This window comes from Serpula lacrymans (assembly GCF_000218685.1).
Source record: "Serpula lacrymans var. lacrymans S7.9 unplaced genomic scaffold SERLAscaffold_13, whole genome shotgun sequence".
Classification (NCBI taxonomy): Eukaryota; Fungi; Basidiomycota; class Agaricomycetes; order Boletales; family Serpulaceae; genus Serpula; species Serpula lacrymans.
The window spans coordinates 371,962-397,209 of NW_006763302.1; the positions used below are offsets into that span (position 1 = coordinate 371,962).

Here is a 25,248-nt window from a genome sequence, read left to right on the forward strand (position 1 = left end):
CTGGCATGAAACCCGTTTGGAGAGAAGCATAGCCAATTGCAGTGACGGCATCATGCAAAGTGCTTTAGCCTCGCTGTAGTGCCCCACGGCCACGCCTCACCATACGCATCCCACTTCTCACTCTCAATTCATCTTTCAGGGAAAAAGAGCGCTAGCCTGATCGAGGGTACAGCCTTCTCGAAGCCATGTTTGATTGGGCTCTCAGCCAGGGAAACGGATAACCAAAAGAATAGCTTTCTACGATGAGGTAGCCGATAAGCAATCTATAGTCAGCCGCGCATTAAACACATGCATTCCTCCCCGCGGTGGCTTGTTTACTGCTCAAGCCTAAAACCTTCGACACGTAGATAGCTCCAGTTGAAAAAACATCACTCACCCAAGAAACTTACCTGAGGGCGACTTCTCCAGTCGTACAAGTAGCTATTGTTCTCTGAGATATACCTATACCAAAATAAACGTGAGTTATATTTCAATCTATTATTGATCTATTGGGAAATCGTTGCCTATGCCTTCAGACACCGAATATGACCTCAAACGTCCGTAATGTTCTGTTTTTTGGGGAAACTGGAGTTGGGAAGAGCTCTCTGATTAACATGATAATGGAAGGACACACCTCCGGAGAAGAGAGATCATGCACACCTGTCGCCACTTGGACTAACACCGACCCAGCGGATGCTCAATTGGTGCCAGACAAATCAAAACGGCCTACGGGCGATGTGTTAAAGAATCCGGAACATACCCAAAAATCAGACGTTCGAAACAGGGAGAGTCATGATGTTGCGAATCATAGCATGAGATGTGGAGATGAGGAGAAATCACCCACATCATGCTCTCGTAGAGGTTCATTACACCCCGCAGAGGTTTCTAGCGGTGCAAAAGGATGCACCTTCAAAAGCAAATCGTATCAAATGAATATTGATGGATTGGAGTATAAACTGTGGGACACCGTGGGCCTTAACGAGGGAGACCTTGGACGCGTACCCGCTGCACAGGCAATGGAAGGGCTTAAAGACCTTGTGCATGAAGTCGTAGGAAAAGAGGGGATCAGTTTGCTCGTATATTGCATTCGTGCAAACAGGATTACACAAGCCTCCACAAAAAACTATCGTGTCTTTTATTCTGCGCTTTGTCGGAAGAAAGTTCCGATAGTGATAGTGATCCTAGGACTGGAGAATTTTGAAGGGGAACGTATGGACAGCTGGTGGGAACAGAATGAGAAGGACTTCAAAAAGTACCGCATGTACTTTGCGGGTAACGCATGCGTAACGGCAATACAGGGACAACCTACGCAAGATGGGACTCATTTGTACGAGGATCGATATCTTGAATCACAGCGGAATATAAAGAAACTTATCTCGTTGCGGTGCTCTCCACAACCATGGAAGGTGTTGCCAAACCATGCTTCGCAAGTCATTCAGGACATTGTAGGACTGATGCAGAAGATGGAGGAAGATAACCCAAACATACTCGTCTATAATTTCTTAGGCCCGACTGCAGCTATCCAGAAGAGTGGTTTCAATATTGCCACATGCATTTCCGGTGAACCCATAGCAGAGACATTGGCGAGTACCGTCATCATCGGCGGAAAGCGCTACACACTTCACGATGCAGATGCGTATGATAGACACATTGACATTTCTAAGGCTATGGAGAAAGAGCCCCGTTTGTTGATATTCTGTCTGCCCGAGGAGCAAGTGGAGAAAAGTGTGCTAAAATGTAAAGAGATCTACGAGTCACGCAAGTGCGACATACCTCTCCTTGTGGCCATCACGCCTGCTGATTACGCTTATCCTATCCTGGAGCGGAAGAATATCATCGCACAAGCATTCGAGAAACACTCTGTGTCCATTTCTTCCTATACGGGCTTCAAACCCGAAGGCACGGAGAGCCAACCCAAGTATTGTGAAGAACGCCTCTGGTCGCACGACTTGGCCGAGCTTATTGTGCGGTTTACGCTGGAGCTTCCTGCCAAAGATCCGGGAGTACTGAAGTCGTTATGGAAAAATGTACTCAACGTCATGCGACGCAATCGTTAATTGGAATAGACCCCTTTGATTACTTTGACAATAGGCTACTTTTTTCTGTAGTCGTAAATCGAATGGAGTAGTTGTTAGAAATATTACATATCGATCAGCCATGACGCCAAGTGTGTTCTGTTCACTAGTTAAAAGTTGACACGAGTTTTCCGCGCGAGCAGGGCGCTTGTGTAGGGCGGTTAAAGGGCGCGGCACAAAGCTGAAATCGAAACAAAGAGATATAATCTCGGCTCGATACATGTTATGCACGAGTAGACGGCCAGGTTTTTCGAATGCCCTCGTCATTACTTGAGCGATGACATGGAACGTTCAAGAACGAGTAGTGGGCACAGTATGCGCAAGGCCAACTGCGTGCTTGAAGCGGTGAAGGTGAGCTCAGCTGCAGGGAGACGCACATGACAGCCTCACGAACTCGAATTAAATCAATTTTATAGCCTTACCAACGCAGGATACACACCTTGACTGTGGGGCGAAACTGGGCGGTTCACCGACTATATGTAGGATATCCCCAACGCGGGCATGCAACCCACTCACATTACTTATTCTTCTTTTTTTGTTCGACAGTTGCTTCATCAGTGGCACCTAACAGGTCGTTTATAAACCGCAATCGCAATCGCAATACTATGTGGCAAACTCCACTCAGCTCGGCCAAATTCTCGCTCAACGTCGGTGGTGTTGCTGGATTCTTTGGTGGGGATGAGGCGGTATCAGCCATGGCGACGATTTATATGAGTCGGGGAAGGAAGTGGTTAGGGTGGTATAACTCTCCGGGAAGTTATGTGGTGGCGAAAACATATGGAAGGCTAGCAAACTCAAAATTCTGGAATGGCATTTTTCCGGGAGTGAAGAAGGAGCCAACTGTGGTCTTTGGATTGGGTGGGATGGGCGGGCCCGAGTACGAGGCAGCGCAATCGAAGACACGTAGTATCAGAAACACGGGCCACGTCGGGTACCTCATCATGAAGGAATGCGAGGACCTACACGTCGCCACTAGAGCAACAGGGAGACAAGTGACTCCGACCGACGTAACGATAATGAACCTGACGCATGTACCCGAGGTCATCTTCAAACTTCGTCCTCCTACAGGCTATACGGTATCAGCCCTAGCCCTTATCCCCATCCTCGTCAGTATTTTTTCCTGTGTCCTGTGCGGCATATTCCATGATTGGTACTGCTGCACGATGATAATCGTGGGTATCTTGGCTACCCAGTACTCTTATCTCGCAATTGGATCTGGCAGCGTACACTTCACTCATCCACGGACGTCACATAATGCACCTGCAGGGGACGGTATGCTGAAGGACAATCGACAAGTCTCTATAGTATTAGGTCCAGAGGGAGCCGTCAATGCGATCACAAGAGGGCGCTTTTGGGTCCGATTGCCAGATGAGCCCGAGTGCAGCTCTATAGGGCATGCATCACTACTGCTCATAGCGCAGTTCCTGCTCCAGCTACTTTTGATCCCCCAAGGCACGCTATTCGGTCAAATCCTGTTCTTGGGGACATTCGCCGTATCCTGGATTTATAATGCGCTTTGTCTATCTGCGGATAACGAAACTGCGCAGAGGGAGATACTGATGAGCCAAGTGTTACGAAAGCCTTCGATGGTAAAGTATAGGTTCGGGACGAAAACCGCGATGGCAACCTTTGTGCTCCTGGTGCTCAAGCCAGTAAAACCGTTGGACTTATTGAACGAGTTGCTGCCCGAAGACACAAATGTATATCGGATATGGAAAGAGACGATTGCAGCGCAGATAGGGAAGGAGGAATTCTTGTTCGACAAGGATAGGATTGAAGAACTCGTCGAGTCCTCCGTCATAGAGCTGCAGAATTTATCAAAAGATGCCAATGATGCACGTGAGGCATTCGAGAGGTACCATGGTGATGAGGTGTTCCGCGGGCCAGGTAACGGAGAAAACACTATGGTTTGAAAGGTCGCAGATATATATATACTTTCCTATTATTATTTTTATTGTCTCAGCCTGTTACGAATTAAGAGGTCTTTAGTTATATGAAAACATATTTTAAGTTACAGGCAGCTTGGAGATAGACGTACCAGGACGTATACCTCTGAGTAAATACAACACATGCCAGTGGTCATCCGTTGCTATACGTCACGTGAGTCGGGACCGAAACTACCATGACTTCAAAGCGCGTACTGAGTTAATAAGAACGCGCCCCCATACCATGGATCAGATATATACATCTACCACCATAGTATCATGTCACCTTCCACCGGAAACGCAGATCGTTTCCTCGAGCACTTAAACGAATTTGATATCAAGCTGGAGGAGAGCGCCTTAAACTATCTTACTAGCATGCTAGCAGTCCTCTCCACTAACAGCGACATTCGAGAGTCAACAGAAATGATATTGGAAGAAGCAGAAGTAGACAGCGAGCGCATGGATGTCTTCTATGCAACGCTAGGAGCATCAAACGCGCCAGCCTCCACACCTTCAAAGCAGCGGTGAGAAATGTACTTGACCACTGGCGCGGAGCTAATGGCACAATGACTGTGAAGGCCACCGAGTGACGACCCAGTACCAGCAACTCCAGCTGAAAAGGTTAAACAAGGAAAGGGAAAATCGTCAATGGCCGGCCGGAGACAGAGGCACACCCAGAAGAAAGCTGCCACTGATGAAAGTGTGATCACTGGAGTCGAACCCACAATTATCGCAAGCTCGCAGCAGAGCCGATTTCATCGAGAGACTCTAGAAACAAGCTCTAAAGATATCGATCTGGCCGATGTCAATATTTCAGTAAATCAGTTGGATTTGTTGGTTGATGCACACCTTAAATTGAAGGAAGGTGTGCGATATGGTTTGATTGGCCAGAACGGTGTTGGCAAGACAGGTAAGCTTTCGCGCCTATTATCGGAGTGATTCAAGCTGATATCTATAAACATAGTCTTAATGAAGTGTATGGCCGATAATATACTGGCGATGCCGCAAAATTTGAATATTCTTCATATCACACAACTCGAAACCTTCGATGAGTCGACTGTAGTGCTGAATGAAGTCTTAGACGCAGATAAAGCTTCTAAGAATGCTCTATGGGAGTTTGAAGGTTTGTAGTAGTATATGCCATCCAAGTAAATAACTCACCTTTCAGGCAGAGTTACACCGAGTACTGGGCAACGAAAGACAAAGCACAGCAAAGAACACAGCAGAGCTTAACAGAGTTGTGCACAGAATTCTACTCTCACGACTGCGAGAGCGCCTTGAAGATGCTCGGCGTCTAGCAATTAAACGCTCTGGCACACGAGGACACGAAGCTCGTCAACAGCAGCTGAAGCTCGAGAAGGAGTACAGCGAACTTGAAGTGCAAAACGCGCAAACATTCATTACTTCACGCATGACTGCTGACCTCTTGCCGGAAATCTTTGACAAATATGAACTGATAAACGTGGAGGCGCAAGCTGCAAAAGCACGGAAAATCCTGAAAGGTCTGGGATTCAGCAAGGACCAGACTGATGCGCCAGTAAAGACACTTTCAGGAGGATGGAGGATGAAAATCGCACTCGCAAAATCGCTGTTCCTAGAACCTAACGTTTTGTTCCTTGATGAACCAAGTACGCCATCTTCTTCTGTGCCTATTATAATGTCGCTAAGTCACGTTGATAGCCAACCACCTCGATTTACCTGCAATTTTGTGGTTACAAGAATATCTAATTAACGAAACAGAGGGTCTCACCGTTGTCGTCGTTTCACATGATCGGGAATTCTTGAACGCAGTCACAGATGAGACGATTATTCTGAGAGACAAGACCCTAAAATATCACCCAGGCAATTTCGATGATTACGAGAAAAATAGCGAAGAGCAGCGTATTCGTAAGCAGACCATGCTTGATACCCAGGAAAAGAAAAGGGCGAAGGTAGTGGCTAGTATTCAACATAACGTTCAGCAAGCCAAATCGACGGGAGACGATAAACGCCTAGGTCAGGTGGCTTCGCGCAAAAAGAAACTGGATCGTCTGGGCATGGAAAAAACAGAAGATGGAAAGCGGTTCAAGGTCAGTTACTGGGCGGGGTACCACGATGGAGCGAGGGAGAAAGTCACAGTGGAGCAAGCAGTAAAGACCGCGCCCATAAAGATACCAGTCCCTGAGCCGCTACGATTTCACGGCTCTACCTTCATGGCCAAAGACACTTCTTTCAAATATCCCGGTACTCAGAGAAACGTCATCGAAAATTTCTCTATCGATATTAAGTCCAATGATCGAATCGCAATCTTGGGTCCCAATGGATGCGGCAAGACCACACTACTTAACATGTTGACTGGCCAGACAAAACCGACAAAGGGGGAAGTTTATCATCACCCTCTTCTTCGGATCGGTTATTTCTCGCAACATATTGTAGATCAGCTCGATCACGATTGTACACCGGTAGAAGATATGATGAAACGATATCCAGGCCTGACAGAGCACGAGTGTCGGGCACAATTTGGCACCGTGGGGATCACCGGAAACACGGTATTGCGCAAGACAAGAAACTTGAGTGGTGGACAGCGAAATAGGATTGCACTTGCACTTGTCCTGCAGAATGCACCTCACGTGCTTGTGCTTGATGAAATCACAAATCATCTGGACATGGGGACAGTCGAAAAGCTCGTGGATGCACTGAAAGAATTTACCGGAACACTGATCTTGGTTAGTCACGATGTGTGGTTCCTGAAGCAGTTGATGGAAGAGGAAGAGGACGACGGTGACGGCCCAGAAGAAGAAAGCGAATTTCTACGGAGAGAATTTTATATTGTCAAGAATGGGCAGGTCGGCAAGTGGGAATCAGATATGGACGCTTATGTGGAGACTGTAATGGGAAAAGTGAGAAAGGCTCGATGAAGAAGAAAGAAAAAAGATGCTGCAGAGCATGCTTTGGTTGCTGGCTTGTTGGCACATTCCACTAGCCTTGACTCCAAAACTTGGTGCAATGTATAAACCAGTCCGTACATTGTGAGATACTTTCACCGAAGCTAGACTAGATTGGTTGTGGAGTGAAAAGAGCATTCGATGTGTCAGGCGTACGAGTAAAGGATACATGGACAGGAGCCTAAGCTTGAATCGAAACCAAGAATGATGAAAAGCTGAAGAAACCAAGAAATTCGGTCCCAGCCGAACCTTGATGGCAATGACATTAATATTCTCATTCCTGCCCCGAGATTTTCCTAAGCTTTCTTCTTTCGACTGCAACATGTCAAACACATGCCATTTTATGTCTTGAACCAACACCACTTTTGACGGATAAATGGATGCTCTCGTTTCAGATGTAATCCCCAGTTTGCACATTCACATCAATAATGTCTCTTGGCCTGCCTTGTATAATCCTGCTATTGAGCTGGGGCGTGTCGCTTCTAGTGGGCCAGTGCAGCCAGGGGGCTCTTACTTAACTAACGCTAACGGTAGGCACATTTTCTTTTTCCTGGATCTGTTGTAACATTGATTTGAGCTACCTTCTTCATAGATATATTCCATTTCACTCTGTACTGGACCTTGGTCTTTCACATTCCCTCCTATCTAGTTTGTGGAGTATATGCTTTCCTTAACTTTGCGTTCCCACCAACACCTCTCGAACACCACTCGTTTCCACTAGTCAAGCAACCTTCTAATGTGTCACAGCCAGCTGACCATTTCTCCTCACACAAACACTTGCCACAGTCGGCTGCCACCTACCCTTACTCGCGGATCAAACCCTCTCGAATGAATACGCGTCGCTCAAGACTCACTTTTGCGATTTTAGTCCTTCTCACTTTCTTCTTCGTCAGCCTGCTGGGTACTATACTGAGTTCAGCCATTGTGGGATACATATTGGCTGCAGTGTATAGATCTGGAAAATTTTCCATGTCAACGTAAGCCATTCTCTATTTGGTGCGGGGTTGGATGAAGAACCCCCGAATCCCTATTTGATTATTCTATAGATGGGTTCCATTCATATGGGCAATGATACATGGTCTCGTCGCTTTGCTTGGGTGCGCATACAGGGTCACATTTATTTATGATTTTGCTGAAATCCATCTCTATTTCACTTTACAGGATTTGGCCGTCTGTTGTCGATATAATCTGATATATATTAATCATATCTCTTCACGATTATTTTTGCCTCTATCTTCAACGAACCAAAATACTATTTGCATACGACCAACAAGCAGACAAAGGATTGACAGTAAATGTTTCAAAGAGTCAATCGTGAAAATACTTGACAGCCCAGATAGCGGATTGAGATTGAACACCGAGCTGTCCTCACCCTGTTCTCAGGTGTGTCCATACTGCCAGTATAGCATATGGACCCAAACACGTCAATCATCGTGGCAATATGCAATATAGGTGAGTAAGATGAAACATTCTCCCGTTGTGTTTAGTGATCAAAGTTAGAGCACCAGTTTCCTATGTAGTGATGTTGATAGAAGCAGGACAAACCCAGCAGATTTGGTGATGCAACATTAGTACATTGGTCTAGAATCGTCTTAGTGACCACTTTGGCTAGTCGGGTGCTTTTATCGGAACCCACCCTAGGTCGTGTTGGAAAACAGCGTGGTATGTGTTCTGTTGCCGTACTAGCAAACTAAACTCCATTTGTTGGAAAGGCAGGCCTCTAGACCATTTCAGTCATGTTGATGTTCAAGATATCAGATTATCTTGCAGCTCTTCGCTCGGATGTTGGCCGTCTCCGCGGCTTCTTGACGTTCTCGTGGATTCAAGGATTCAACCAGGAGTCAAATACGATGTCCGGAGAACAGTGAGATGGTTCCATTATGATGTCCTTCTGGAGGGAATATCCGCGTTGGATGAGAACAAACTGGGTATTACAGCTATTATCAGGTTACCAGTGTCTACAGATTTGATTGCACTCCGGAGAAAGGTTGCTAAGACTGTGCAGCTAAAAATAGGACACTCCATCATTGATCTCTAAATAGAAGTATATTAGATGGTCATTCCAGCCCCAGTGAACTTTCCTCTTGTCTCTGAACTAATCGCCCTATGTCTTCCCTGCACGGCTCAGACATCAACAAGCCTCTTGAGGAGGTCGACTCGAACAGTCTGCCCAACACCCACAACGACGCCGTCGCACATGCACTCACTTCCCTCGTAGGCCACTCCGCTGCATCCGAGCATGGTGGAGACGTCACTCAGGGCATTCACGGACACATCCATGTCCTCGATCACGTAAAGTGGCTCAAGGGAATCGTACCAGAGGTGCAGAGTCTCGCTGCCCACTACCATGTTGGCAATTTCGTCATCAAACGCGAGACAGGAGAGAAGTTTTTCGAAAGTATGCCTATCTATGCGCGCATCGGCATGCACCTTTTGTTCTGTGGAAGGGAACAAGTTAAATTGCTTGAAGGTTCAAAGCGTGTTGAAGATTTATTGAGAGAGCAGAGCGTTAGAGAGGGGAAGATATACGACAGCCCAGATTCGGTCAAGAGTATCCCATCCTTTATCCAGACATACAAAATCCAGATGGATGAACTCCTCGAGCCCGACATCCGTAAATACAGGACCTTCAACGAATTCTTCAGCAGAAAACTCAAGCCCGAAGTAAGGCCCGTACAGAATGCGGATGATCCGAGCGCCTTTTGCTGTGCGGCTGATAGCCGACTCGTCGTATACCAATCGGTGGATCTTGCTAAGAAATTCTGGTGAGATCCTCATCCTCCGAGTCTCTGATTTTTGCCACTTGTTTTTGTGTAATATCTCAGTTCATTATCTCTATGCCAGGATTAAAGGGGATGAATTCACTATTCCTGCACTCCTTGATCTGCCTGCGGAAGACCCTGTATCCATTGCGCTCGATGGTGCCTCACTTGCCATCTTCCGTCTCGCACCCGCAGATTACCATCGCTTCCACTCCCCCTTTGATGCGACCATCAAAGAAGCGCCGAGAGATGTCAAGGGACAATACTATACTGGTATGTGTTAAATCATTATCTCCAAAATACAACTCTATGCGTTTTATTTCCCTTCTCGCCTGGTTTTTGTTGTTTTGTTATTTTGCTTATGACATTGTAACTAAATCCTACAAATATAGTCAACCCTCAAGCCATCAACGAACCCAAACTCGACGTCCTTTCTGTGAACAAACGATCCGTCCTTATCGTAGAGCACAAGGCATCTGGAAAACCCATTGCCTTCGTCGCTGTAGGTGCTCTGCTGGTCGGAAGTGTTGTTTGGACTATCAGTGTCAGTGTTCTTGCGGTCTCTCATTTTCAAAATGACTTTTCTGATCCTCCTAACATATAATCATACTAATCCTTCAACTATCACATATACATGTTGTGTCATATCAATACACCTCGCATATTATCGGTGTTGGGATATTGGATAAACATCGTAATCAAACGCTTATATGCTATGACCTCGATATCTGCGTGGCTCAAATCCCGGGGTGTATACATCTCATGGCAACACATACATACTATTTCGACAACTTCCACTCAAATATTTACGAATCTGACGCTAATGATATGCGATTCTGCGGTCACCCTCGCGTCTTATCTCTATGGTCCTGGACGCCGTCCCATATCTGAACATTTTCTCTCACAAATTCACTCATCACCTCTTGCCAAATCTTGCGTACCATCAGGAACCGGGCGCCTCCGTCTGCCGTGGACAAGAGCTAGGCTATTTCGCATATGGCGGATCAACCGTTGTCGCCGTTTTCCCCCAAGGCTTGATCGACTTCGATGATGACCTTGTAAAGAACTCGGATGCTACACTAGAGACGCTTGTGAAGGTAAAAAGCATTGCTTTCGACGGTAGCTTCAGCTTGTATTGACCCAACTGTCGTAGGTTGGTTCCTCCCTTGGACACGCCCCTTCTGCATAGAAGATAGACAAATATATGAAGGAGATGGATAAAATGTACTAGTATATCATTGATAAATGCGTATGAAGCGTACGAATGGCGTATATGTACTTTATGAGTCTTGTAGTAGTTTCGTGGATGTAGTTGATGGCATATTATATCGCTCACGCTGAGACGCTAAAATGCGGTCAACATAAGGCCACCTAAGGCAGGAACTCCAACGTTAACGTAATGGCCAACAAGGGGGCTTAACTGTTGGGAGCTACCGGGCCTCAGAGGGTATCATCTAGTCTCCCTTGCTGACCTAATTCAATATCAATATCAATGATAGTCGATCTGTTAATAAGGTCTGCTCGATTTAACGGTGGCATGCGGGTAGTCTGGTCCGAAGTAAGGACCTTTGGCAGGAACCCCCGCTTCGGTAGTAATAGAGAAGGCACCATGAGCGGCACATTCGGCTTGAACTCGGCATTTTGTGGCTAGTCACACCAGGAAAAAGCACATAAAGATTTCAGCTGAAACAGCTACTGTAGAGAACAAATGTTATGTACATGATCCCTACTATTGTATCACAACTACGATAATTTATGTAGCACCTTGGACCTATATGACTCTGAATATCCCATTTCTTTTTGCCCATGTTTTGGTTCGGGTGTGTCTACAATTCGTAGCGGCGTTTTAATTGGAGTGGCTGACAGTTTCACTATCTCAATGGCTCAGCATCTGTTTGGGATGGAAGAAAAATTTGAAGCTAGCATTGTTCGTCATCTGAGAGCTTCACTATCAACTCTACCGATTCACACAAAGGCTAAGTGGTGAGTTACGCTGGTTGAAGCAATAGCTAGCCTTTACTGTGATGCTCAGCTATATTCAATCGGAGCGACTGAGCTTAAAATCAAGGTGCAAAAGAGCTCAATATTCGTTTTATTGGCACCGAAGGGGGGTTCACGCCAAATGGTCTTACTTTGGTGCAGACCTTATTTACAAGATATCAACTCATCATATATTGAATTAGGTAAGCAAGGGAGACTAGTAATTTGTTGTGTTTCGTTTTCATTTGTTTTTGATGCTTCCCAATAAATCAATAGCTTTCGTTTTCAATTGTTTTGAGTCTGAATGGTCCTGAAATCAAAGAAAGACAATGATTCAAAACAATATATTCAGTGTAAATATTCTACAATAGCTGACAATAATATTCTAAGGATTGAAAGGGTCATTCTGGTATTTAGATAGATACAGAATGATATATTCGGTGACAATCATTTTCTATCGGCCTAAATATTGTCGTTTCCGACTGGGTTTCAGGCCTCAAGGCCCCACTTCCTTCGACAATTAAGGCCCCCAAGAGGCCTTTGGTCGGTGATCAGGGTCCTGCCCGAGGTGCATAAGGCTGTGAAGGCATAATTGTGTTGCGGAAATACATGCATATTTCCTCCAGCATATCAAATTACTCGTGAAAAGAATTCATGAGATGCATTCAAGTTCGTCAAGTTCTTGATCCCCGTTTTCATGCTTTACAGACGTTGGTATAATTTCCTCAGGAAGGCGAGAATAAACATGGAGGTTTTCCATCCCAGCCTAACAAATTCTAGTCCGAGGCAATTGCAATAGCTATCATTCAACACCTCCGAATAATTTAATAAAACCCAAAACTGTTACGGTTCCGGTCAGCTTTCAAACATTTTCGCTGTTCCAAGTCACGTATACATCCGCTGCGCAGCATTGCTAGTATTTGACAGAGATTCCTTGGCAACGTTTGGGGATGTATTGAAAATTTTTCACGAGTCCCATCACACTTCGAAAGAGATCTAAATTTACGTGATGCTTCATCGATTTGCTTGAATCGATGTACTTATCATTCCCTCCGACTGCAATCCGAGTAGACTCACTGCTACCTATAGAAGTATATGTCCGGTATGATTGGAGATTTGATCCAGGTAACGATACCTTGCTACAACTCTGACGTCGATTGCGATTGACCCGAGGATGCTGTAGCGGGCTACTGGCTGTGAAGGAATGACATCGGTAGGTCGGAACAGTTGAAGATGGCCTCATGGACACTCCATGCTGTACATTTCGAACTTCACCAATGACAGGATTGGCCAAAAGCGGGCTGGAGATAATAATCGCAATCGAGACAAATCGTGCAAGCCTGAGGCTGTGATGGAAAGATATGATCCCGGCGTCCGGGTCACGAATTTGGATGCAAAGTTGATGCAAATCATCGATATCATGATGTAAAGAACTCGCTAGCCGGCGGTCCGTGGCATTCCGGCCTTAATGTTGACGCGTTGACGTTGTTTCCCAGTCAAGTTTCAATTATCTTGAGACACTTTTATCACACTCTGCTAACCTCCAAGGCTTTTCAAGCATGATAAGGAATCAACATTTACCAAGCGATACAGGAAGTGAGTCAATTTACTCACAAGTACAATTTAGATGTAGAAAACACATCTGAGTATACATTCCTTCTTCAGACACACGCGGTGCTCGGACGTGGAAAGTTGATCGAAAACTGAAAGTTCACCGGAGAAGACGCGAGCACTGCGATTAATTCAGTAAGAAAGAGAATCTCATGAAGTAGACAACGCCGTTGTACATCTGCTAGTACCCCAAATCTCTTGAGTGAAATTTGACAGAGAGATTGGCGCACATATCACTGGCACTTGTTCAGGGTAAGTGGTACTATTTCATGTCATCCCACTAAAATGAGAGTTAAGTTCCATGTGCATCGGTTGCCTGCATAGTCGTATTCCAGTGCAACCTCACGGCTGCATTTCTGTGACTCTTTCAGCAGAGCCCGAACCATTCAAGCGCCGAAAAGTCATTGTCACAGTTGAAAATTTTCTAGTAACCTATCGCCATGGATGTTCTATTTGGATGTTATGCTGCTCAGCTTTAAAATTCAGTATACTGCTTCTTTCTTTGAAAAGGTGTAGATAGGTGGTGTAAACACGTCCTTTTCACTCAGAAACAGTTGATCCAGCTTAGTACATCTCAGGGGCAGTATGTACGCGCCTCGAACTGCATAACCTTGATGGAATAAGAAGCCTTAGACAGGCCCAAGTAAACCTTACTGGCCTCCAAAACTCGAAGATTAGACAAGTCAGATGCAGAATTATGTCGAAATTATTTCAAGCGAAGTCACGGTGAACCAAACAGCAAGTACTATGAGCGTCAATACATAAGCCTCTCTATTCCCATTTCAATTGAGTACTGGAAAAATAATATACCCGACCCCGAGATTGGTTATGATTCCCTAAAATAGCTGCAAGTCATTAAAGTCATTGAAACCTGCTGAACATCGCTCCATTGACCGGGTGGGTTACATCGAGAGTAAGGCTGTCCGGCACACTTCAAGCTGGAATAATAGCTGGAATGGTCGGATAGCTGGCCACCAGACAGTATAAAGGTCGAGTCACACTCACCACTTACCTCCCATCTTCCTATCATCTACTCTCTACTCACTTGCTCCATCCTCCTCGTACAATGTCTGACCTGAAAACTTCAACTACAGAGCGATTCCGCTTCCCAGACACCTTGGCCAATTGGCCTTTTGAACGCCGTTTGAACCCGTTCTATGAAGAGGTGAAAGCGGAATCATCTGCGTGGGTAGAGAGTTTCAAGCCGTTCAACGAAAAGGCCCAACGAGCATTCTATCGTTGTGATTTCAGTGGGTATATTCACCTGTGATTCGCTTTACTGTAGCTAAGGCTGCTTACTTCATAGATCTCTGCGCATCTCTCATTTATCCCCACTTCGATAAAGGTAAGTTTTCCTCACTGCTTAGTAGCTTCCTAAACACTCACTGGCCATCGTGTAGAACGTCTTCGGACATGCGCAGATGTCTGCAACTTCATCTTTGCCTTTGACGACTACTCTGACCTGGAAGACGAGCATGGTGTTCAAAAGCAGCGTGATATGATTATGGACGCTCTACGGAACCCATTCACCCCAAGACCAAAGGGAGAGTGCGTCTTAGGGGAAATGGCCCGCCAGTAAGTTCGAAATACCATAGTCTGGATATATACACTCAACAGTTTGATTGCAGAATGTGGGCACGTGCAATCCCTACAGCATCTCCTCACAGTCAGGCGCGCTTCAAGGAGACCATGGAAGTTTATATGACCGCCACCATTCAAGAGGCAGAAGACAGACGCGTGGATAACATTCGTGGCATTGACGGCTTCCTCGAAGTTCGTAGGGGGACGGTTGGAGTGAAGCCATTTTTCGCCCTCTTCGAGTTGAACTCTGATATCCATTCTCACGACAAATTGGTTGTCAATGAGAAAATTCAAGAATTGGAGGAACTGGCAGCTGATATGATAATTCTTAACAACGTGAGTATCTACACCATAGAAACAGCTGAAATCGCTCATGACTCGCCATCTTCGAAACAGGATATGGTTTCTTATATCAAAGAAAGGGATGACGGACATCATGCCCATAATCTTGTGACCAACGTCATGTACGAAATGAATGTCGATATTCATGGTGCGATGTGTTGGATCGAGCAGCGGAATGACCATATTATTCAGCAATTCCTTACAACGAAGAAGGAGATCCTTGACTTGGACAAGGAATTAGATTGGTATATCTGGGGCATTGGCAATCTGGTTAGAGGCACCATTTCCTGGTTTTACGAGAGCGAGCGTTACTTCGGGAAGCGGGGATTAGAGATTCAACAAGATCGTTGGATAGACCTGTACTTCCGCAAGGAGTAACATTATTAACATAACTTTAATGATTCCTTGTATTTTACCATATCAATTAGATAGGGCCCGAGGACCCTCCATGCTTATCCCATATCATGAGATATTGTGTAAACGCATTTGTTGATTGTAAAATAAATCTCTGGAGTATAATGCATATACGATACTAGTAAGCTAGCAGAATAGATGCCTGTAACTAGATGCCAAGCCTATTAGGGCTCCGATAGTGCCGCGGTAAGTGAATTACTGATATTAGCGGAGGATTCCGCCACTGATCGCTTTCTTATCTTCTTTCTGCTCTGGCGCTCCTGTTGAGCGGCCATATACTAAAATGACAGAGGCGGTCCTTAAAGGAATTGCCCAGGGCTTACAGGTACAATGCTATCTTCTCCCTCGCACGGCATATCAAAAATATTCAAACCAGTGTAAGAAGACGAGCCGCTTCGACACACAGGGGGGTTGCGAAGCATACAGGCCGGGTGTGCTTGTCAAGGAGTCGAGAGTGACTTGATGAGCGCTTGCAGTCGGAACATGAACATATCCAGCGCGCCTGTGGTTCTCGTCAGACTTTGATTGCCTATCCCGGGACATCGCACCAACTACATTTATACCTTATGACTGTATATCTCCCGGTTAGCGTTTCCCCTACGTCCGATGTTCAAGCACTGATATTCCATCTCCTTCGTGAGTATCAGCTTGCTTTGAGTCGCACCTTGATAGCTGAAGGATCACAGGTTTGCCTATGTTGACGCTGAACGCACCGGAGGCGCACATGAGTTCGTACTAGTTCAAGGGCGCTGCACGCCAAAAATGGATTAGGATTTTCTCTTAGGTTTCGCTGCTTTAGATCATCCGGTTTCAAAACCAAGCAGTGCATGTTCATCTCATACCAAGCCGTCAAACATTACTGGACTCAGCCTTTGGATATAAGTACTTCCGTTAGATATGACACTTCCTTTACAGTACTTCGCCAAGGTACAACCGCGACTATCGGTGCGGTTGGAAGAGTCGCCGTCGGTTAATATTAAAACGTCACTCTTTTTGCACCTGCCAGCTAATTTTGAGCAGCAGAACTGGTACAAATAGGATGTCAATTTTCTTCTATCGTTCAAGTTGACTTCCACATCCCTAGCCTGCAATGTCTACATCCCATTACAACTCCGAGCGTTTTCGTTTTCCCGATACCATGTCGAACTGGCCTTGGACTCGTCAAATAAGCCCCTTTTATGAATCCGTCAAAGCAGAGTCCTCAGCATGGGTGGAAAGCTTCAAACCTTTCGACGAAAGGACACAGAAAGCATTCAATCGCTGCGACTTCAGTGAGTACTCAACAGTGTCAACTTCTATAGTCTACAATTCATATCATCTCTGCAAGGCCTTGCTGCTGCCCTCGTATATCCTCATTTCGATAAAGGTCCGTCTTTATTATTATCACGCCACCACATTCCGTTGCTCAAAGCAAGTGTATAGAACGACTACGGACATGCGCAGATGTCTGTAATTTCATATTTGTCTTCGACGATTACTCCGATCTAGAGGATGAGAACGGCGTTCAATATCAGCGAGATATTATCATGGATGCCTTGCGGAACCCTTTCACGCCTCGAGCGAAAGGGGAGTGTATTCTCGGTGAAATGGCTCGACAGTACGGCTATTTCCACTTTGTTATATTATAACCTCGCGCATTAACATCATCATCTGTAGAATGTGGGCACGTGCAGTCCCGACTGCCTCTTCTCACTGTCAAGAGCGGTTTATTGATACCATGGATGTATATACAAAAGCTGTCGTTCAGGAAGCCGAAGACCGTCGTATGGATAATATCCGTGGCATTGAAGGTTACCTTCATGTTCGCAGAGGGACAGTTGGAGTGATGCCCTTCTTCGCTCTTATCGAATTGAATGCAGATATATGCTCCCATGACAAGCTCATGGATGACGATAGAATCAGGGAGTTAGAAGAATTGGCCACGGATATGAGTATCCTTAACCAAGTGAGGTTTCAAAATTCTACGCCCAGTTTCAATATTCTCATCGCTGATGATAATGGCAGGACATGTTTTCTTACATTAAGGAGAGAGATGATGGGCATCACGCTCACAATCTCGTCACCAACGTCATGCACGATTTGAAAGTGGACATCAATGGCGCCATGGATTGGATTGATCAACGATACAGTATGCTCGTGCAAGAGTTCATCGACATCATGAAGGAGGTCCTTGGTGAGAGTGATGTTGTTGAATGGTATATTTGGGGCATTGGAAATTGGGTAAAAGCTACACACACCTGGTGCTTTGAAAGTGAACGATACTTCGGGAAGCATGGACTACATATACAGAAAGAACGATGGATAGACCTATACTTTCGCAAGGAATAGAAGTATATCGTTACGTCTGCAAATTCTATGTAGCACTTTATCAGTTTATGTATCCCATGTTTGAACGTACGACTGCTCAAAGCCTTTGCTAGTGTTACAACAGAACTCGTATCGGAGTTAAAAGAAGAGTGTTCAAGTCTTAGTCTCCCGGCTAGAACTGTTTGATAAGAGGCAAGTATAGATGAGAATTAATCCTTGAACACCATAAAAAAACTAACAATCACCCATAGACTCAAAATCCACAGTAAGTGCGCAAAGCAGATGATTAGGATATCAATTGATAGTCAACACCTCTGACATTTAGGTTATTCGTCAGTGCGGCTAGATCGGGGTTCAGGAAAAGATGAAGGCAGTGGTCTTCCTGTATGAAATGACTACGACTATGCATGACGCATCTCTAACAGGATGACGATTGATAGCATCGATCTAAAGCATTTAGCTTGAGACTAAGGAGAGAAAACTTATGCCAGGCGGGCACTTGATCAAACAGATTTTTTTCTTGAGGAAATGGGTGCGATAAAAAAGTAGCATGCTTTACGCGGCCACCGTCGAACAGTTCATCAGTTCATCAGACCACAGACAAGCGTGTGTCTAGTCCATATATGAAGTAGCGAGGGAAAGTGCTGACTGTAAAGTCAAGGTAACCAAAGTTGAAGGCAACAAGCCGTCGGAAATTTCTAAGTGCAACCGCAGGGCCGTAGATGATACAAAGATAAACCAAGTCGGAGATGTTGTCAAAGTATCACCGATAATCAACGAGGTATAAAGGCATGGGCTACAAACCATCAACATGTATCACATCCATATAAACATGTATCTCAAGTCTATTGCTCACCTTGGCTGCGTTGGCTGTTTTAACTGCTTCTACACCTACTCCACCAGCAGAGAGCTATGCAGATGATGGGATAGATTGCGGGTGCATTGGGCCTAACAGATTGTTGTGCTGTTGATATTACCGGCCACTTCAATATCTCGAATAAACTTGCTGTGCATAGTGAGTGCCTTGTTCATTGACATTTGAAATTTTGTTGAGTTATTGCTGATGTAGTAACAGGAGGTTGTTCGGTGAAGGATTGTGATGTGGGATTGTGACTTAATAAAGGCGGTAGAACTGAGTGTTTCGGAGGGTATTTTCTTTATTCATTTACGCATTCGTCATGATACATGTGTTCCACAATGAGTCGGCACTCGCGTATCTGGTAAAGGGGCGCTATAATCAAATGTGCTCAGTTACAAGCCGTTAAATCTAATTCATAGTGTTAGGTAGTGTTGGGATCTGTGGACAGCGTGTGTTTCAATGTTTCAATGTTTGGTCACAGTGGCCTCACTAAAACCATACAGACCTAAAGGGAGGGGGGGGGCATTTAACACGAATTGTCCACGTGATAGGGCCATTCGAAGGACTTCCACAAGGCATCGATGCGCCCACTTATTTGTTTGCCTTGCTGGGAACGAATCTTGAAATGATGTCGAGAGCGCATCAGAAATCGGCACCTAGTGTGCAGGACGGACCCATTTTTTGAAACCACCCCTACCAGCGCGCTGAAAAAATGCTGCCTTGGACGACCCAGTAAAGGATGGAAAAAGCAAGTCTTGTTGGTGAAGTTATTTCACCATTCTTGATATAGCAAACAGGATTATAGCCGCACCCGCAAGGAAATTATTCTCGCGTCCTCGATACCAGTACAAACAAGTTCATGTTGCGTCCAGAATTCGACCTTCGGATGGGCCAATATTCCAAATTCCCGATCCAGTGACGTGTGAAGAGCGCGAAGTAACTCTAGACATATGCATACTCGTAGGCGTCACGACCTTCACATGTTTTGCAAAAGACATCTCGTGTCGAAAATGATGACCTTGAGCTTGAGTTTGTTACCAGAGGTATTCCGAATGTCTTTTTATAGTTGAAAGACATCGCCCGCAGGTCGACGGCAGTCGTTTTGTCCGTCGGCGGGAATGGTGGGCGATGGGCATGGGGCACACAGTGATTGGCATCGACTACATTATATATGCTTGACGGCGACAGACTATGACGACATTTAGAATGAGATAACGATGATGTCGAGGGTGAATCAGCCTCAGTGTTTGGTTTGGAATTCAACCGGTACGCAAGCAGGAAATTCCCGACGCTAGGTTAGCCAGGTAAGGACCGGTATACCACCCCCCCTCCCCGTGGGAACGTCCTAATATGGTAATATATACTCACAGGTCCGCTCAAATTGCAGGTTGTTGCTTGCGCTGTGTAAATTACATAATCAATTAACACTTACAGCTAGTCACAGCTCAGAACACTGAAGGGACTGGTGGCACATATCAACAGGCTACTGCTATTGGTAATTGTATGGCTTTGAATTCTCAAAATGATGTATGGTCAACCTCCAACTCACATTTTTACCCATCCAGGTTAGTTAGTTAAGGCCCATGTTAGCCAGATAAGACCCTCAAAGGACCCCCTCCAGCCTGACGTCTCGGAATTCGCCGGTGCGTACCCCTTGAATTCAACGCGAAGTCCGCAGAAAGCCGGGAGAGGCGAAACGTGACGGAAGAGATGATACGGTACGATACTAAAAAATAATGACACTCGTCATCGAATAGTCCGAATACAATTATATATACGACCGTCTAGTGACTAGGTCACAACAATACTAATATAAGACAAGATATCAAAAGTGTCGATAGGGTGGGCAACAACGCTAACGAGGAGATAGACAAGGTATGATGAGAAGTGAGTGAATCAATAAGAACGTGGGTGATGATGTACTGCAGTATGTCGGGAGATATGCCTAGAGGATAATCACGACGAAGAGATAAAGTTCGAAAGTTGCCGAGGAGGTAATAGCGGTAGTGGACTTTTATAGAGATGCCAATGGTAGGAAATATAGAGATATGGCGAGAACAGGACAGAGGCGGATAAATAGGCTACAATGCAAGCGACAAACAGGCTTGCTGACCTAAGAACACCCATGAAGAGAAGGTGAGAATGCCAGCGGATTTAAATGCAAAAATGCGTTCAATAGTCGACAAATGCGATGAACACATATCGAGCGTCCGCTTCATCACTGTTGACTTCTGGAGGTTTGGATCACTTAGACCTTTCTGCTGCCATCTTATTCCTCTCCCTTGTATATCCAACCCCGCCACTCATTCTCCAATGTCGACTCTACCCATGCACTCTCGTCGTCCTTGATAACGACGGAGGTATTCCTTGCTCTCGTTCAGACTCCCGTTCTTGTTGCTCGCGCTCAAAGGCGAAATATGGCGTGAAGTCACGCTTGCAGGTAGTGGATGATATCGAACATGGCTTTTGTGATTGGTGTGACTGATTGACACTAGACTTGGGTGTGGAAGGATTTATCTGAACATCATCACTAGGCAGCAACGCAGACTCCTCCCTCGTAATCGTAGCTACTGGAACCGGTGGCTCCGCAAGAGGAAGAAATGGCGCACGCTGCAATCCTGACTTGACGCCGACGGGTGGACGCTCATAAAGAGACAGAGGCGATGGAGCTGGGAGGTTCGGAGATGGGACAGCGGGTAACTTATGGGTACCTTTCATGCGACTATAGGGATTTTGAGGGATCATGTGACGCGCAAAGGGATTATGAGAGTATGGATTATACGTCGCGCGGGGAGGAATATCAAAATAGTCAAAAGAACTCGAATCGACATCGGCATCGATATCGAGATTGAGTGCGATGTCATCAGGTGACGGTGAAGGCGAATGTGAAGGAAGAGACGGGGGCGGACTATCAAGGGAGGCGTTGGTCAGCGAAGGGGTGGAGGTATCACAGTCGGAATCATCCAAGTGATCCCCAGTAGAGTCTGTGTTCGATGTGGTTGTAGTGTCCAGAAGAGGCAAGAATGGGAAGGACGGTCTAAAAGGTGGTCGGGCAAAACGGGATTGCGAAGGAGGTGGGGGCGGGGCGGCTCGAGGAGGGGCGGGAGATGTAGGAAGAAGTGGCAAAAGACCAATGGGCACTTTAGCAAGGTATTGACTGTGAGGACGATTTGAAAACGGATCTGGCAGCTGGTTTGCTTTTGGAAGTGAGCGCTGTATCTCCTTCAGCTCGAGGATATCCCTGTGTACCCCATGAGGCTCAGCTTAGTTCGGTTAAGCAGTAGCAACACAAACGACTAACTGGTAAGACAACCGCTGAGCGACCTCTGCAGGAGTCCTGTCCCACTCGTCTGCAGTATATACCTCCTCAGTGCCTTCGTCGCTGAAAACGACGGTCTTCTTCCCACCCTGAGTGGGACTTGCACTTCGAGGCGGCGTCGGCGTCTTGAGACAGCTCTTTATGCGAGAAGGCTTCGGTCTGCTTTCCATTGAGAGAGCTGTTGTACTGAGAGTTTCCAGATCGAAGATGTTATCGATAGGGCTCATTGTCGGTGTCGTCGCTGCCATCTGGCTGTGGTGGTCGTGTGAGTGGTCGTGTGCAAATTTGCACGCTGGCTAAAGCCACAAAAATAGAGCCCAGGTGGATGTTTTTGGTCGGTACCGTTGTGCCAGAGCTGTAAATACCTTTTCAGAATGTAATTTTGGTGGGACTAGAAGTCTGCAGTTACGTCCAAGAGGCCTTTCAGAGGCGGCATTGGACTTGCCATCGGACGATCCCGTTCTTGTTCGTTCCGTCTGTCTCCGTCATGCGAGTATCCACACAGTTCCGCCACAAGCATCCTGTCTTCAGCTTAGCATGCTTTCCTTGCGAACTGCTGAACTGTTTGTTCTTGGTCTTGTCCTTGGTATTAGTCTTGGAAGTGTCCAGCTGATCAAACCCAATTCTATACATGAGAGGGATTTACGGCGCGGCGCACATACTGACGGCATTGCAAACCCAGGCCTGTCAAACGTGAAGCTCTTCGACTTGTTACAGGAAGGACAACGCCAAACTTGCACTTTTTAGTGCTCATCAAACGTGTCTCTAAATGTGAATAATTTGCAATTTCCGAGCGTTAAAGCATTAACCCCTTCTGCGCGACTTGAAATAAGCGGCCGAGGCTGCATGATGATATGGTTAAATCACGACATTGCCATACGTGATAACGAGGCTCAAAAAGCACTTGGTACTGCTGGATCATTGAAGATGAAGTGTATGTTCAAATATCTAATATGCCTGTACTCAATACGCATGTTGGACAGCTTGATTTGTGGTCTCAGGTTGTCCTGATTACGATGGACAGTTACCTTACCGATGGTACCAGTATCACCTTGTACACGAAGTTGGCCGCCTTCAACCCTGCACCTGATCAGTAATAAAGGCTAAAACTGTTGAATAGTTTGCCTCATCCTCGAAATAGAATTCCCACTCTCGTGCTACTGGACTCCTCTACATTCTCCCAGGTATGTTTTCGGATATTTCAATACCTCCTTTGACCAGAACTCACATTATTTATCTAAGTATGCTGCTTCGAACTTATGGAGTCAATATCCTCTATATAACACATACTCCGACAGGATATACTCAACAACGTGCAACTCGAAATAGTGCCTTTTAAATGATTTGCCTCATTTACCTCGTATTCTAGTTCGACAATGGTAACACAACCCCCAACTAGATAATCGGAGGCCAAGGATTAGATAGTCTCGTCAGGGTCATACATGCTATCTCAACAGTGGCTGATTTCGACACCTATAAAGTGCTTAGGTCGGGACGCAACTTGTGCTGAACCTCTATTTTCCACAGGCGCGCGTTGTCTTCCTGTTATTTGAAGCTTCATGCCACGGCTAGGAAGTCTTGACGTTCCTTTCCTTTCCTCAAGCGGTCCACCCGGGACCATTTGTCCAGTACTTTCGCTTGTAAGAACTTTACGAGCATACAAACCATTTGGTAGCTAATATCCAAGGTACATATGTCGCATCACAGTCTTGTAATCTTTCAAGCTAGGCACTTTTTTACAGATATATTTCTCGCAAGGGGAAGCGCCGGATTTCAGCGCTCAGCTTTCAAGCAGCACCTCCCAATTAATTTTAAAGGGGACACAGATGAATATAGAATGGTCATCGATCAGTCAAACCTCGTCGATACTTCGAAAGGTCACAGCGGTCGTGCGTGCCAACGCTGCGCAATCGCCGGAAATGCTTATACTTCACCATCCCCGCATTTGCACAGAAACACACATGTACATCATGTCGATCTTAAGTCGTCGTTGGCCTCACAAAATCAAGCAGGTGAGCATGTCCAGGTTTTCGAGTGCATGTATAGAGAACGCTCAATCAGAATTAAAATCTAAGGTGAAGAGGATTTATTTTTCCTTGCATCGGCATTAATCTGAAGGAGTTTTATAGCTCCGTTACCTCTGCAAATCCGTGTTATCGCAACCCTGTGATCATCCACCTAGTCCAGTCTTTTCGCCTTGTTTATCATCATGCGGTGCTGGACGGATAATACCAACAAGCGACGTACTCCTTGTTGTTTGGATACGCTGTCAATACAGACACGGAATAAATTTCAGCCATTCAGACTTTGTGGACAATTACCTTGCAAGGCAAAGTGCCTAAGGTCGTACTTCATTTGATAGGCTTGTGCCAATAGTGCAAGTAAAACGCCAGAGGACTGCTAACAGGATGGCTTCACGCGATATGGCAAAGGAATGAATGCAGCCGCTGAGCTTCTTACTCTTGGCTAATATCTATCAGGGTCTAATACTTTTATTTTTCGACTGTCGATTTCACGGCTATAGCACTCAGGGCATTAAAAGGTCACCCGAAAAGGACGTCGCCGACAATTACTCAAAGTTAACACGACTTGCTTTTGAATAGCATCCAGCTGTGTGGGTCTCAACACATACCCCTAAACTATATGTGGCTTATATATGCAGTACCTGCCTTTCTCAGTATAATTGTGCGGCGTCACGGGAAGATGAAATTATCGGCCAATCAGAACAACTTCAATACAGCTTCACACACTGGTTACTTACCTGTTCAGGGATGATCATGTGATACAGAGCCGTATCGATGTAAGTTAATTGTGCCGCAGAGAGAAGTGCCTAGCTAGTAATTACTACGTTTACGGTAAGTGAATTATCTCGGTAATATTCCGCCCTACTTTGACTTCATCACAAGTAGTAGAGCTCATTCATGCAGGCGATAGCAATGTTCCACCACGTACTTTACATGAGGGCGTGAGAGCGGCATATCAGATAAGATTACCCCTGTATCAGTGAGTCCTGTGAATTTGTTTTATGCTCTACATCGCTACAAGTGTCATGACGAGTCAAAATCCCACGGGCTACTTCGTCTATCTGAACGGTTGCAAGTACCTCGTCCTGTGTTTTCTGTTTCCGGTTGCAACACTTATCGATGGCACCTGATTATACACAACTTTGG

General features: G+C 45.7%; 10 protein-coding genes across 10 annotated transcripts; 9 read left to right on the forward strand and 1 right to left on the reverse strand.

The window, feature by feature from the left end:
* Positions 1 to 238: 238 nt before the first annotated feature.
* SERLADRAFT_417771 (uncharacterized protein) lies at positions 239 to 2,036 on the forward strand (the record flags this gene model as incomplete). The annotated part of the gene is made up of 2 exons (XM_007322461.1): positions 239 to 457; positions 516 to 2,036. The coding sequence occupies one exon, from the start codon at positions 525 to 527 to the stop codon at positions 2,034 to 2,036; it is 1,512 nt and encodes a 503-aa protein (XP_007322523.1).
* Positions 2,037 to 4,258: 2,222 nt separating this feature from the next.
* Positions 4,259 to 6,876, forward strand: SERLADRAFT_441903 (uncharacterized protein; the record flags this gene model as incomplete). The annotated part of the gene is made up of 5 exons (XM_007322462.1): positions 4,259 to 4,503; positions 4,558 to 4,889; positions 4,944 to 5,102; positions 5,152 to 5,607; positions 5,660 to 6,876. The coding sequence occupies 5 exons, from the start codon at positions 4,259 to 4,261 to the stop codon at positions 6,874 to 6,876; spliced, it is 2,409 nt and encodes an 802-aa protein (XP_007322524.1).
* A 309-nt stretch (positions 6,877 to 7,185) lies between these two features.
* On the forward strand, positions 7,186 to 8,790 carry SERLADRAFT_476856 (uncharacterized protein; the record flags this gene model as incomplete). The annotated part of the gene is made up of 6 exons (XM_007322463.1): positions 7,186 to 7,433; positions 7,496 to 7,880; positions 7,950 to 8,000; positions 8,065 to 8,355; positions 8,412 to 8,565; positions 8,620 to 8,790. 4 exons carry the CDS (start codon positions 7,280 to 7,282, stop codon positions 8,093 to 8,095), a joined length of 621 nt encoding a protein of 206 aa, XP_007322525.1.
* A 186-nt stretch (positions 8,791 to 8,976) lies between these two features.
* On the forward strand, positions 8,977 to 11,033 carry SERLADRAFT_476857 (uncharacterized protein; the record flags this gene model as incomplete). Its single annotated transcript, XM_007322464.1, has 5 exons — positions 8,977 to 9,668; positions 9,748 to 9,938; positions 10,058 to 10,209; positions 10,613 to 10,762; positions 10,819 to 11,033. 5 exons carry the CDS (start codon positions 9,010 to 9,012, stop codon positions 10,852 to 10,854), a joined length of 1,188 nt encoding a protein of 395 aa, XP_007322526.1.
* A 407-nt stretch (positions 11,034 to 11,440) lies between these two features.
* On the forward strand, positions 11,441 to 11,754 carry SERLADRAFT_399517 (uncharacterized protein; the record flags this gene model as incomplete). The annotated part of the gene is made up of 3 exons (XM_007322465.1): positions 11,441 to 11,485; positions 11,554 to 11,648; positions 11,698 to 11,754. Coding segments are annotated over 3 exons (197 nt in total), but the record flags the coding sequence as incomplete, so codon positions are not given.
* A 1,143-nt stretch (positions 11,755 to 12,897) lies between these two features.
* Positions 12,898 to 13,769, forward strand: SERLADRAFT_476858 (uncharacterized protein; the record flags this gene model as incomplete). The annotated part of the gene is made up of 4 exons (XM_007322466.1): positions 12,898 to 13,023; positions 13,077 to 13,241; positions 13,311 to 13,508; positions 13,581 to 13,769. The coding sequence occupies 2 exons, from the start codon at positions 12,898 to 12,900 to the stop codon at positions 13,206 to 13,208; spliced, it is 258 nt and encodes an 85-aa protein (XP_007322528.1).
* Positions 13,770 to 14,154: 385 nt separating this feature from the next.
* SERLADRAFT_476859 (uncharacterized protein) lies at positions 14,155 to 14,818 on the forward strand (the record flags this gene model as incomplete). The annotated part of the gene is given in 4 exon segments (XM_007322467.1): positions 14,155 to 14,171; positions 14,185 to 14,506; positions 14,563 to 14,601; positions 14,657 to 14,818. Coding segments are annotated over 3 exon segments (384 nt in total), but the record flags the coding sequence as incomplete, so codon positions are not given.
* A 193-nt stretch (positions 14,819 to 15,011) lies between these two features.
* Positions 15,012 to 15,643, forward strand: SERLADRAFT_452649 (uncharacterized protein; the record flags this gene model as incomplete). Its single annotated transcript, XM_007322468.1, has 2 exons — positions 15,012 to 15,173; positions 15,234 to 15,643. The coding sequence occupies 2 exons, from the start codon at positions 15,156 to 15,158 to the stop codon at positions 15,555 to 15,557; spliced, it is 342 nt and encodes a 113-aa protein (XP_007322530.1).
* Positions 15,644 to 16,171: 528 nt separating this feature from the next.
* Positions 16,172 to 18,396, forward strand: cyc7 (putative terpene cyclase; the record flags this gene model as incomplete). The annotated part of the gene is made up of 7 exons (XM_007322469.1): positions 16,172 to 16,229; positions 16,280 to 16,864; positions 16,921 to 16,959; positions 17,016 to 17,190; positions 17,250 to 17,538; positions 17,598 to 18,078; positions 18,146 to 18,396. 5 exons carry the CDS (start codon positions 16,684 to 16,686, stop codon positions 17,919 to 17,921), a joined length of 1,008 nt encoding a protein of 335 aa, XP_007322531.1.
* Positions 18,397 to 20,512: 2,116 nt separating this feature from the next.
* SERLADRAFT_476867 (uncharacterized protein) lies at positions 20,513 to 21,804 on the reverse strand (the record flags this gene model as incomplete). Its single annotated transcript, XM_007322470.1, has 1 exon — positions 20,513 to 21,804. The coding sequence occupies one exon, from the start codon at positions 21,502 to 21,504 to the stop codon at positions 21,082 to 21,084; it is 423 nt and encodes a 140-aa protein (XP_007322532.1).
* Positions 21,805 to 25,248: the final 3,444 nt, after the last annotated feature.